At 38.6% G+C, this 14,137-nt stretch overlaps 1 protein-coding gene across 14 annotated transcripts in view; it reads left to right on the forward strand.

The window, feature by feature from the left end:
• ERCC6L2 (ERCC excision repair 6 like 2) overlaps window positions 1-14,137 on the forward strand; it is a 66,141-nt gene that overhangs the window by 14,801 nt on the left and 37,203 nt on the right. For all 14 annotated transcript variants that reach the window (XR_009743914.1, XR_009743911.1, XR_009743910.1 and 11 more), the window contains 5 exons: window positions 1,064-1,183; window positions 4,403-4,474; window positions 5,594-5,739; window positions 10,397-10,492; window positions 11,941-12,040. Coding sequence is in view for 10 of the 14 variants with exons in the window: in XM_061456322.1 (XP_061312306.1) it covers window positions 1,064-1,183; window positions 4,403-4,474; window positions 5,594-5,739; window positions 10,397-10,492; window positions 11,941-12,040 (534 nt within the window). In the remaining 4 variants the exon portion in view is untranslated. The remainder of the gene's footprint in view (window positions 1-1,063; window positions 1,184-4,402; window positions 4,475-5,593; window positions 5,740-10,396; window positions 10,493-11,940; window positions 12,041-14,137) is intronic.

Here is a 14,137-nt window from a genome sequence, read left to right on the forward strand (position 1 = left end):
TATCTTGTTACTGGGGCAGCTAACCTACAAGACCCACAGTTTTTAAAAACAATTGTATGCGAGCCTTAAAATCCAAGAATGAGCAGAGGGATCAAGGGATGTTGCCACTTCACCTCAGAAGCCACAGAGGAATGGAAATGGAAAATCCTAGCTAATTCTGGCAAGTTTGTTCCATTAAAGCAGTTTTGCTTTTTAGGGAGTGTTGTTAGCATTCATAGTCTTATATGCAGTATACACCCAAATGTTTCCCGTATTGGTTTTGTTTTGGTTTGTTTCATTGGTTGGTTGTTTTTGTTTGGTTTTTTTTTTGTACTGTGGATGTAGTTTTTGTTGTAGTAACATTTGAGAGTTTAAATAGCCACAGGAATAACAGTATAGGAGTACATAATTATTAACCTCTCAAATTTACTGAAGAAACTGGTATTTTGTAGTATTTCTTACTTTTAGGATTAAAGTCTGTCACATGTGCTGTTCTTAGGTGAGTCACAAGACCTTTTCTGTTCTTCTGGAAAGGTAGACTTAGAGTGTGTGGTCAAGATCTGAGCTACCCAAATTCTAGTAGTGGCTTTTCAGCCACTGCTGAACCCAGGACAACAGTTTAAATGCATTCCCCATATTTTTATTTTTATTTTTGTCATATTGGTGGAACAGTATGTAATTCATGTGTTGGCGTATGCAGGAGGGTCAGGAGAAATAAACACTGATACATACCTGTAAGGTAACGGAAACCTCAGATCATCAGGGTTCTTGAGGCTGATGATTCTGGCCAGTCCTATTGCTGTCTCTCTCCAGGAGAAGAAATTTTGGACATCTCTTACTGTAGTAACTAGAATCTGTGGTTTCAGATTAAGGTCCTTTTTAAATGAAGCAAACTGAAACAGACAGGAGGTGTTTTATCCAGCACTCTTGCAGAGACCTGAATAAAAACACTAGAGTCATTCTGCTTGAGTTACTTCAGCAGGGCACTTGTTTCAGCCTGTTTGACTCCTTGTATGGCTTATTGGTTTCCCAGTGTAGTTCTGTAATTTTTAGTGCTTACTCAAACTTTCTGCTTTTTTTCCAGGAAGCACATATCAAACGGGTGTGCAGCCAAGTATTTTCCAGTTTTCCAGATTTTGTGCAGTTAAGCAAAGATGCAGCCTTTGAAACCATTTCAGATCCAAAGTACAGTGGAAAAATGAAGGTAAACATGTTCTTTAGAGGAAAATGAAGTGTTGGTAATAGTAATAGGTCTGCTAGTATAGTAGATGATTATAAGAAAATGTGCACCTAATGGTTGTTGGTTTTTAATAATTCTGTTTGTGAATAATATGTCGTGCTACCGTGACAACAGGTAGCTCTTGTCGTGGATCAGGGTGTCTGTGGGCAGACTCGAAGGAGTGATCTGAGATAATCTAAGATGTAACCTTCACATATTCAGTGATGGGCACAGAAATTACCCTTATACTCAAGGGGTTGGGGTCATATTATGACAGAGTTCCATGAAACCATTGGTGCAGTGGCAATCAGAAATACTTGGGAAATGGAGCAAAACAAAATCATTATGGGCTTAATGATTTCTGCACACCTTCAGTATTGTGGGTAGTTCCAGTGCCTTCTCTCAAAAAGCATCTGTTAGACCTTGAAAAGGTTCAGAGAAGGGTTCAGGAAAGAGCCACAAAGGTGATCAGTACAGTGGAACAGAAACAACCAAATATGATGTGGCTCTTCAGCCTGGAAAAAATGTCTTAGAATGAATTTGAAAAGGACCTGCACTTTCGTGAGTAGCATGGAACTGGCAAAGATGTAGTGAGTGTTTATTTTGTCTTCTAACCCTTCAGACATCAAATGAAGCTAGTAATAGCCACATTAAAGATGAACAAAATGTGTTAAGTCTAAACCTGTAAAGCTCCTTACCTGAAAAATGGTGACTTTTTCTGGTTTCAGAGGGGAACAAGATGAATAACTGGAAATGACGTTTAATATAGCTAATTAGAAAGAAAACCATACTAGGTTTAGGAGCGTTCCTGGCCTGAGAGTAATTGGAGGTGAGAAGCTATGCAGGATTGAGTGTGCTATATTTTTGTTCTCTATAAATCTTCATATTACAGTTGCTAGTTGGGACTCTCAGGGAAGCAGTGGCAGGGCCACGTTTTTGTAGCAGGAGTAGTGGTTATCACTTTATTGATTTGTTATTATGTGAGCAACATCTTTCTTTTCTGTTACTACATCCATGTGAGAGGCCTGCATATTAGCTTGGTTATAAACACTTAGTCATCTCATGGAAGGCAACTTTATGGTTAAATTACCAGCAAATATTTAATACATACCTGTAAAAACGAAGTCTGTGATCTTCAGTAGTGCTTATGAGGCTCTTTTTTTATTGGTTAAAAATAATTTTCCTTGCTCTAGAAATTTGTCTCTTAAGGCTCTTGCCTCCTTCACTCCAACACTGCCTGACAACATTTTGATTGTCTGTTTTGACGGAGTAGCAAACAGCACAGGCAAGCAGAAATGACTGAGTTAAGACAGAGGTCCCACCATCATCTGCCTGTTGAGAGGAATCTGTTCCACACCATGGCTTAGGTCTGAGTTGCTTTTGGGACAGCACAGACTGCAGGGACTTCTTGGGGGTGCAGCTGGCTGTGTCTGTGTGGGTTGGGTGTAACCTTGGCTGGTAGCAGTAAGGTTTTTCCTATGCTTGTGTGTGGTGATCTTGGGTGGTAAGGAAGAAGATTCTGCTATTGCAGTGCCAGAGTATGAGCATAACTGTGGTGGCAAAAGAGCAGAGGCTGTTATCTTATTTTTACCTAGCATATTATCATTATTTCAGTAGAAATATGTATGTGTTTCGGAGCACCTTGCAAATTATAGTAACTTCTGCCGCTAAACATAACCTTAACCCAGGCAGGTGTGGCTCTGAAGCCTAAAAACACTGTAGGCTAACTTGGGCATCTGTATACAGACAAGGTGTTCTTAAATGTGGTAGGTACCACTTCGTCACAGACAAGTCACAGTGTATAATAATGAAGAGATACTCATTTAAATTCATGTGGTCTCTTAAAAAGAGCACTCTACTTTTGTTTGAGTCTGATCAAGTGTGTCTTTTTCAGATTTAACTTTCAGGAGTTGATGCACAAACATAGGTTTTATTTCTTTTTTGGTGCAAACCCATCATTTTTCGTTCTTAGTCAGAGCTGTTCTTCAAAATACCTGAAATCTCAAAGGGCATGACATTGATCCATTTTATTTAAACAAAACAGGTGGATTTGTTTGTGTGTATTCTTACAGAAAATTCATTATTTGTGTACTTTAATAGCAACAGTACAGTAGCCACATTCCTTCTACTTTCAAAAAATGTCACTGGTAAATTGACATTCAAATGTAGCTAAATTGAAATGCAAATATAAGTCATTTAGCTCTTTTAAATTACCTGATACAGACTTACCCCAATAAAATAAATTCTGGATTATATCTTTTTGTACAAACCAGGCAAATTCTCTCGTTTTACCTTGTTTTCACTTGTAACTGTGTGGCTAACACATACAAAAAGGCTTGTAAGTGATGTATAATTAATATTTTATAGTCTAGATACCGTCCAGAATTGTAAGATTAATATAAACAGTCATCATTATTTGGTTGAGGAAGATTTGTTAGGCTTTTAATGAAATCAGTGTTGATTAACAGTTATGTTTATTACTGAATAAATACAATTTTTTAAATATTTATTGCCCAGTGGGAGAAGGCTGCAGGCCTGGTACAGAAAATTCCTCTTTCCCCTTTGTGTATTGCTTCTGCATGGTACTCTGGAGCTGCCATTGCCAGATGTGGACATGCTTCCTTTGAAAATAACAGTATCACTGTTATATACAAGGCTCTGGATTATTTGCTTCCCCACCAGCAGAACCTTGTGTGTGGGCGGATTATTGGCATTTCAAGGTCCGTGCAGATGCTGGGAAGCTGGATCCTACTGTAAACAGAGCAACAGGCAAGAGCGGGAATGAGGAGGGGCATACATCTCACTGATTATTTTAAGAAGTCAAGTTCCAGTTCTGAGCTCAGATGTAGTACAGAAAGTTTAAACAGGCCTTCATGTTTTCAGGGTACTGTGTGCATTTGTGAAATGCAAGGATTCATAAGTTGAGCTAGCACATCAGATAAGGAACGTTTTTTGCAGTCGATGCACTGACACAAATAGCTTTTGAATTTACCTGTTAGTGGTATTATTGCCTTTTTGCAGCAGGAGTTCCAAATACATCACTGAAGAAATGTACGCTTGGCATTTTTATTGTGTTAGCAGAGTTTTTTTGTTATGACTCTGGCTTTGCAAACAATTAATTATGGTGTAGCGTATTTAAATGTTGAAAACACAAGTAAGTGTGTGTGAGATGACCTGTAGGTAAAGTCTCTGGTTCATTTACAGGTCCTTCAGCAGCTTTTAAATCACTTCCGAAGGAACAAGGATAAAGTTCTTCTTTTCTCCTTTTCCACAAAGGTGAGCTCCATATGATTTTTATCAGTTAACTACAGTAGCAAGTTCTGAAGTGTAAAGCCTGGAGGTGACAGCTATCAACTACATTCTCTTTGTGCTGTGGGTAATAATGATGAGGACAGTGCAACGTACTCCAGAACCACGTTGAAAACCTCATGTTCATGATAAAAATGGTGATAGCAAAACAAACGAAAAACTGCTGACTTACTTAAGAGCTTTTCAAAACTGTTGTATTACTTCAGGTGTAGATAGCTCATACTGAGTTCAGCTGGTGTGTCTTGTGTTAGAGCAGTGTCACAGTGAAGTACAACTGAAGGATACCACAACCTTTGTGTTGCCGCTTAAAATAGGTAAATTTTTCTGATATGTTGGCTTTTGAGCATCAGCAGCCATGAAACTTCATCAGTTGGTTTGAACTTAAAACTGTTTAACTAGAGCAAGAGGTGTATGCACGTTTTGCTTTTAGGAGACCTTCTTGAGTTTCTTGCTAAGGAGTAATGTGTTTCCTGAAATGGTGCAAGCTAAAATACATATTTTCTTAAATATGTGTGATGATAGCACTAAAAAGTGTTAAAAAATAATAGCATCAGTGACAGTTCTTAGTCTTCGATATTTAATTTTTTTTTCAAGAAAGACTGCAAGTTCAGTATTTGGATGCAGTAGCAAAGTGTTTGTTCACATGTCTTTCTCTTTCACTTCATTCCTCTGAACTCTGACTGTGCATACCAGTGTTCTGCTTTTCCTGGTGCTCATCTACTGTATTTCAAGCCATTGTAATTTGCCGAGATGGTAGAAAACTGTTTAAGTTGCCTTCCAGTTTATTGGAAGAAACTGATTCAGCATACCTTAGGGGTGGGACAGAAAGTCATGGTTGGAGGATTGAGTGAGACCACAGCAGACCAATACTGATAACCTTGAGTGCTGTAGAATCGCAGCTAAAGAGAGTCAGTGTTGATATAAAAATTATGAAGATTTGCTCTCACTTTCAATTCTTGATCTCTTAAAAATAGAATATGTCCTATTGTTTCAGAAGCATGTCCTCTGTAATTAAGTTAATTAAGAAGATAATAGTAAGCACTTCATCCTTCTTTTTTTTTTTCTCTTTCTTTTTTTCCCACCCAGTTGCTAGATGTGCTGGAACAATACTGTATGGCATCTGGGCTAGATTACCGAAGACTTGATGGAAATACAAAATCAGAAGATAGAATGAGAATTGTAAGAGAGTTCAACAGTATTCAAGAAATTAACATATGTCTTGTATCAACAATGTAAGAAAATTTAACTTGAAATTTGTTTCATTCTGCCTTCCTAATGTTTAGTAAATAAGTCTGTATTTTGCTTGATGACCTTGTGAAGTATTACTTTTCTGAGAAAGTGAATTGTTCTCATCTGTTAGTTGACATAGACTCACTGCTGTGCTCTAAAGCTTCCTATAATATTTGGAGGCTTCCTCCCTTCCCTTCTTCTCTGCTTAATGGATTTCTAAGATCTGAAGCAAGTGAGTCTTCTGAATCCTAGTTTCAAATGGTTTTACTGATTTGTTTGTATTCTCAATCAAATCTGGAACCTGGCCATCAACTTCTGTAAGACCTTTATGAGTTCTTGTTCCTTGTGTCTGAAGACTGCAGGGAGTAACTGCATCGATAGCATTAGGAAAGAGACTATAGTTGGTGCTTTTGTCAGTCTAGTTTAGATATATAATCATAACCTTTTCAGTTCTCATCCACTAATTTACATGGGACTAAAAATGAAGGTGAGGTAAAGAGAGAAGGACTTTCTCCTCTTCGTTATGAGAGCTTGTGAATAGAGAGACCGGTGAGCTTTCTATACCTGCTGGTGGTACCTGAGATGAGTCTTGATTCACTGAATAAATGGAAGGAACAACAATGGAATCACAGTCACTATAACCAATGTTTACTAAGCAAAACATAAGGGGTGATACTTTGTGTAGTTTATCACAGATAACACAAAGTGATCTTTTTTCCTGCTTGATAGGCAGTAATGGAAGCAGCTTTAATATTTCCTTTGGAAATTTAATAATCATTTGGAAATCGGTGATTTATCCCAGTGCTACTCTACAAAAGATTAATTTTCCCTCTTACTCACATTTCAGGCAATAGGACTTTACAGTATTGTCCTGGTTTCAGCTGTAACAGTTTAATTTTTCTCTTCCTCTGGTAGTAGCTGGCACTGTGCTGTGTTTTGGTTTCAGTTTGAGAATAGTCCTGATAACACACGTATGTTTTAGTTGCTGCTCAGTAGCTCTTAACCTGATTAAGGTCTTTTCAGTCTCTCATGCTCTGCCAATAAGGAGGGGCACAATTAGCTGGGAGGAAGCAGAAACAGGACACCAGACCCGAAATAGCCAAAGGGGTATTCCATACCACAGCACATATAAACTGGGGGGACTCACCCGAAAGGCCAGCTCATGGCTCGAGTTGGGCTGGGTATCGGTTGGCAGGTGGTGAGCAATTGTATTGTGCATCACTTGTGTTTATTGCTTTTTTTTTTGCCCCTTTCCCTTTTTAGTTTTATATTCTCTCCCCTTGTTGTTTTCCTTATCATTATTATTGTTAGTAGTAGTAGCAGTAGTAGTTGTAGCATTTGTATTTGTATTAAGTTACCGGACTGTTCTTATCTCAACCCGTGGGGTTTACGTTCTTTAGATTCTCCTCCCCATCCCACCCGGGGAAGCAGGAGGTGAGTAAGCAGCTGTGTGGTGCTGAGTTACCAGCTGGTCTTAAACCACAACAAGTATGTTCTTTATTTCTCAACACATAGTAAATTAACAGAATTGGGTCATACGCTTCTGTCTGGTTTTGGCCAACTGTTCCGTGTAGTCAACCTGTATGTGTTCTGAAAGTCGTATTGCTTGGAGAACCAAATGTTGATTTTTGCTGAAAATACACAGTCTTTTGGCTGTAGAATGCAATCTGCAAAGGGTGAATTCCCTGCGCAGTGATCTTGAGTCTGCCATTATATTCCACTGGCATAGTCAACATACGACTTTAAATCAGGAAGCACCAATCTGTAAATTCCGCTTACAGAGCAGAGAGGGGTGGTGACTTCGCTGTTAAATTTACAGTGTTCCTAGTTTCTATTCTTTTTTTTTTTTACCACTAAAGCACTGTTTCTGCCTTCAGTTGGCTAGGTACAGCCCACAGGCATTTGGAAAACCTCATTTTAGTTGCTTGGGGAGTTTTCTGGGAAATGGAGCCTTAAGTGAAAAAAAGAACTCACGAACAAAAAATCCCGCATGTCCATATAGTAAGACCTCAAGTCTTGCAGTTATTGGTAGTATTAAACATAGTCATAGGTAGCCATAGTACCTTTATTGATAGCTATGACTAATGTAGCTATATGGATAAATATATTTTATGGGTGTTGAGAGAAAATATGATTGATTTCTACAGAGCTTGTCAATTCTATCAAACCATTAAGTATAGACCATGAGTTGAGAGCACCTATGAACTGAGGAGAAGGACTTGGGAGTGTTGGTTGATGAGAAGCTCAGCATGAGCTCCTCAAGTGTGCACTTGCAGCCTAGAAAGCTAACTGTATGCTGGGCTGCATCAAAAGGAGTGTGACCAGAAGGTCGAGGGAGGTGATTTTCCCACTCTGCTCTCATGGGACCCCACTTGGAGTCTTGCATTCAGTTCTGGGGCCCCCATAACAAGAAGAATGTGAACTTGTTGAAGCAAGTGCAGAGGAGGGCTATGAAGATAACCTGGGGGATGGAGCTCCTCTCCTGTTGAGACAGGCTGGGAGAGCTGGGTTTTTTCATTCTGGAGAAGTCTAAGGGAGACATTAGAGCACTCTTCGGGTAACTATAAGGTGCCTACAGGAAATCTGCAGAGTGATATTTTACAAGGGCATGTAGTGACAGTTGAGGAGAAATGGCTTTAAAATGGCAGGGTAGATTTAGAATATATATTAGGGAGAAGTTCTTCACTGTGCAAGTGGTGAGGCACTGGCACAGGCTTCCCAGAGAATTTGTGGCTGCCCCATCCTGGCAGTGTTCAAGGCCACATCGGCCAGGGCTTTGAGCTGCCTGGTCTGGTGGGAGGTGTCCTTGCCCATGGCATGGGGGTTGGAACTGGATGATCTTTAAGGTCCCTTCCAACCCAGTCCATTCTATGATTAAAGACAGACCCTTGGTTAAAATTACAAAGTGTTTCACTGGGTTTTCCATGCTAGCCTTTCTCTAGAACAATGAGGTATTAAGCTGTCAGTGATGGGTTATAAAACCAAGCCATTTATTTAACACAGTGTGCAGTTTTAAGTAAGATGATCTTTTCAAAGCTGTTGTTTGTAACAGAGCTGTTATAGGACCTTTCATGTAGGGGTCTTCATTTGAGTCATACTACAGTAATTTGCATGGACCATCTTGCCGTAGTGACTAAGAGCTAGTTAAAATGGAAGATACTATTTAGTGTGCACAAACTAATTACTGTATTCATTGTCTCCATGAAGGATATAGCAGCCATTTTTTTTTCCATTTTGGAGTATCTGAATTTTTGTGACATACCTAAAAATAACGAAAGACAAAATCTTTAAAAAGCTAAGTAGCCTATTCAGTTAATTTTTATAGGCAGTCTGATTTACTTGTGCTAAGGCTTTGCACTGAGGTATAATTCATACTGCAGTTCCAAATATTGCAATTTTTTTATTAAAAAGCATTGGAGAAACATGTTGACTTATATTTCACTTTGACTGCAGGGCTGGTTTGGTAAGATGAGAGACTGAATTCTGTCTTCACTAAAAAAGAAATACACCAAAATTCCAACATACAGTAAGGTATTCTGAAAAGTACAAAGATTTTTATTCAGCATTTCAGACTTTGAGAATGCTTATCCACCGGAAACCTCCGTTAATATTGGCAGGTTCCCACTTCCTCTCTTTTTCCAGATTTAACTAACCCAACACCACACCACACCTGGAAGGAAGAGGCCGCAACTGTATTTATGTTGACAGGAATTCCATGTAGACCAAAAACTGGTGGAGTTCCATAAGCTTTTAGTTTCTGTCTCCATTCATTCTTATACCTGAAAATTTTAACTTTCCCTGTGCAAAATACAATCTTCCAAAACTAGGTGCTTGATAAATTAAATGGGATTGACATTTTCAATTTTGCAGTACTTCACTCAGAAAAAAACACCCTTAAAAATTAGTGCTGCCTATGTCAATGTGAAGAATTATTTTAATAGTTAAATTAATAATAGTATTTAGTACATGCTTGTGTAGTATCTTGTCTCTTCCTGTAGGAGTGTTGGTTGAACCAGTTGAAAAGAATTGTTATTTGCCTGATTTGTTGCTGAATGAAAAGTGGTGTTTTCCTTACTTTTATTCCTCCAAAATAAAACATTCAGCTATGCATATGCCAAGGTCCAAGTAACTGACCATTGTTAATTCTTAAAGATATGACATGCCCTAGACTATGACCGTTTTAGTAGAAACTGCATAGCATTACTGTGAAACTATGTACTGGGATTAGAGGAAGTAAAGTTTAATGCAGACTCTTATTTAAGCTATAGTTTTCCTTCTTCTGTAATGTTAACTGGCCAACGTAAAATCGTTGGTGGAGTAGACCTGTGTAGGGCTTAGTGGGTATGAAGTAACAGTCAGGGCTTCTACTGTAGTAAAGTGATAGCAGTTGGTTATCACAGCTAGTCATACAGTTTGTAATCTACTTCTTAAGAGAGAAGACTGCATTTTACAGCAGTGGTTATTTGAGTACTTAGTGGTTATTAACACAATAGTAACACAAAGCTATACCCCACTATTTTCAGTATCTCTATTGTGGTCTTTTTTATGTAGGGGAAAGGTACGTCAATGTGAAATTAATACATGGGGTGGGGTGGGGGAGAGGGAGTTCTGTTTTTCTTACTGTCAAATAGTCCTATTTTTTCTTTTTTATATTTTTAGGGCTGGTGGACTGGGTCTTAATTTTGTTGGTGCCAATGTTGTTATACTGTTTGATCCTACATGGAACCCAGCAAACGATCTTCAAGCTATTGACAGGTATATTTTCAATATACAGAACTCAATCCAGGTTGTATTCTTCTTTAGCTTTGTTCAACTAGAATTTTCCTCGGGGAAGAAATTTTTCATATAGCCTTGCTTGTCCATGAGATAGTAAGAGATGTCTAGCTAAGTTTTTTTTTTTTAGTGTTGATATTTTAAACCCTGAAATTTATTTCTTATTTTACATTTTATTTTTGTGGCACTGTTATGTAGGGTCATAAAAAACCCCAAACAAACAAACCAAAACACAACACCAACACCACACCTTCCCCCCCGCCCCACCAGAAAAAAAACAAAACCAAACCAAAACCCAAGCAGACAACAAACCGTAGCTCCTGTAACTTTTCATGATCTCTAGAATGTGTGTGTCTGTGTAGCTGGATGGCATTTCTCCTGTTTGTCAAGACAAAATGCATTGTAGTTGACCCTCATTCAAGTGATGTTTTGAATTCCAGAATCCTTGAAAAAAAATTTATTCTCTTTTCTGCTGCACACTTGTGGAGATTAGTGTCTCTTCAGCACTCGCTCCCATCTCTGATATTATGCCATTGGAGTGTTTCCAGGAATCTGGATTTTTCTTTTAGGGCTTTTTGACCGTAAGATGCTTGCCTAGGAATTCAGGGTAGACTTTTGAATAGCTGAGGTAAAAAATACTGGAAGCCTTGTAAATTCAGTAGATACATGTGTATTTTCATGAGCAGAAATAAACTTGTTTCTGTTGTCCCTTCCAGTTACGGAATTCCATTTTAAGAGTCTTTCTGGCTTCTAAGAGAAATACCAGTTTCAGCAATGTGTGTTGTTGAAAGGGTCTGCTTTTAAAGAATCTTTGTAAGATCACATTTCTATAAATTGGATCAGCCTCTGTTGAATTTTTGGAATATAATCTATTAGAAGTCTCAGAATTTACCATTTAGATAGAACATTGCCTGTTTATTAGCTGTTTTGTGATGTTGTGACTTGCAAAGTAATCTATAAAGTTAAGAAAGAACAGACTGCCCCAAGTAATCCTGTGATCTAACTCCTATATAATGCAAATAAGAGAATACCTTATGCAAGAGCAGATGGAACACGGGATGGGGTGGTGAAAAAACACAACTGAGAAAACATATTGGAAGATATGTTTTCAAGAGAGGTGGGAGACAGGCCTTGTGATACAAACTTAGGAGAAAGACTTTTCAACTGGATAAACCTTGGAAGAAATATTGAAAACTAAGGGTAAAGGGAATTAAATACTGAGGAAAATTTGGAAAAGTAAAAAACCCAACCAAACAAAAAATCCAAATAAACCTAACAAAAACTAGCAAAAAACACAACCAACTCATAAATGCTTTAGAGTACTAGAGTTTTATTGGAATTTTTATTTACTTATTTATTTTACTACTCGTAAGAGTGCTTTCTCTTTTTAACAGATAAAAATGTTTTTTAATATGTTGTTTTCCCTGCAGAGCTTACAGGATTGGCCAATACAAACCTGTTAAAGTGTTCAGATTGATATCCTTGGGAACTGTGGAGGAGATGATGTACTTGCGACAAGTTTATAAACAGGTAAAGTTCAGAAACTATTGAAATTGGGATATCTTTGAAGCAGTTTGTGACTGAAAGCAAAGTTAGCCTATAGCAAAATTGTAGTTTACCTCGGTTTCATGATATATGCTATTACCTTAACTGATTAAGCAAAGACACAACTTTAAGTAATTGTTAAAGAATAAAACAATTTTATTTGTATTTGAGTTTTTCTGTAACTTTGGACTGATTAATTATACAATATACATTTATCAAGTTATACCGAAAACTTCAAGACTTGTAAAATATATCCTTGAGAGTTGTAGTTAGACTCTGCATCAGTCTGATTTGGTTGGAGTCTGATTTTGTCCAACCCTCAAATGAAGGGTTGGAGAAAGACAAGCAAAAATCTTACTGGTGCTATGGAAGAAAAGCAAGAAGGCATTGCTGCTCTCCTGCCTTTAAAAACTTGCTTGTAAAAGAAAGGAAAACCGGCTTGTAGTTCTGCTATTACAGAGCTTGCCACAATACTGAACCTGGAACACTTGCTCTTTTTAAGTTTTGCTAGTTACATTGATAAGTTTAGACACCTAAGACTGGGAAAACCAGAAGTTTGAGGAGCACAGAATCTAGCAACTGTTTCCTAATGAGATCAGCATAATAACTTGGTTAATAGCTAGTCTTGAAAATGGTGACCTGTCACTAGTTGGGTCCCACAGGGCTCAGTGTTGGTCCCAAGACTGCTTAGTACCTTCATAAGTGATCTGGAAGATGGGATGAAGTGTACCCTTATTAACTTTGCTGATGATACCAAACTGAGTCAGGAAATGGACACTTTGGAAGGAGGAGCTGGTCTGCAGGAGGACATGGACTGGAAGAGTGAGCAAACAAGAACCATATGAAGTTCAGCAAGGAAAAGTGGAAAGGCTTGCACCTGGCTAAACGCAGTCCAAGAGTGCAGCACAGGCTGGGATCTACCCAATTGTGGAACAGCTCTGGAAAGAGACTAGGGGTCCTGTTGGACAACAAGCTTAGTATGAGTGAACAGTGTACAGCTGCAGCAAGGAAAGCTGACAAGATGCCGGGTTCCATCAACAGGGACATTGCCAGCATAGATAAAGAAGTCATTATCCTACTCTTCTCCTTGCTTGTCATGTCACACCTGCAATACTGTGTTTGGTTTTGATTTGTGCCTTACAAAAATGGCATGGACAGACTGGAATGGGTCCAGAGAAGGGCTACGAGGATTATCAGAGGAGTGGGAAGCATGCTGTGTGAGGAAAGGCTGAGAGAGCTGGGCTTGTTCAGCCTTGAGAAAAGAAGGCTTAGGGGAGACTTTATCACCATGTTGCAGTGTTTAAAGGATGGCTACAAAGAAGATGGAGACCCCCTTTTTACAAGAAGCCATGCGGAAAAGACAAGGGGTAGTGGGTACCTGTTACTCCCAAGGCGATTCTAATTGGACACAAGGGGAGAATTTTTCACAGTGAGAACAATCATCCATTTGAATAATCTCCCCAGGGAAGCAACATTGGATGCATTTATGATATGGCTGGTCAGGGTGCTGGGACATCTTGCTAGACCTTGCTTTTGCCAAGGTGTTCTTTGAGGTCCCTCGCAACTGGGTATTCTATGATTCTAGAGTAGTAATTTAGTTTTCAAACGCATCAGGAGCAGGAATTGCACTGCTCTATGGACGTTACTTTAGCAAGGTCTAAAGGAGTGTTCATTGCCGAAAAAAATAGTTGATTTATTCTTTATACCCACATTAATGGAAAAGCTTAGAGAGCATCCTGTTTCAAACTTTGTCATGTAAAGTACGTAGGAGGATTCACTTCAACAGCAGATGTCAGTAGGTGAGATCTCAGGCTAACAAAATAAGCAATAGCAATTTACCACCAGCTCTATTCACTAAAATCCTGGAGGAGTGTCATGCTTCACAGAGGTCTTTGCAGTTGGTGATCCTGTAGATAAAGAAGACCTGGACATTGTCTGTTTAGCCTTCCAAAAGGCATCTATAAAACTTGTTGAAAGTCTCATGTGGTCGGTTTGTTTTTGTGGGGGCATTTTTGTCTTTTCTTGCCCCAAGTTGACTTGTGGTTTTCAAGTTGAATAGGAAGCAATAAACAGAATAAATCT

The sequence above is a fragment of the Pezoporus flaviventris genome, unplaced genomic scaffold (genome assembly GCF_033815535.1).
Source record: "Pezoporus flaviventris isolate CSIRO_AGI_PZ_B2104156 unplaced genomic scaffold, CSIRO_AGI_Pfla_v1 ptg000022l, whole genome shotgun sequence".
NCBI lineage: Eukaryota > Metazoa > Chordata > Aves > Psittaciformes > Psittacidae > Pezoporus > Pezoporus flaviventris.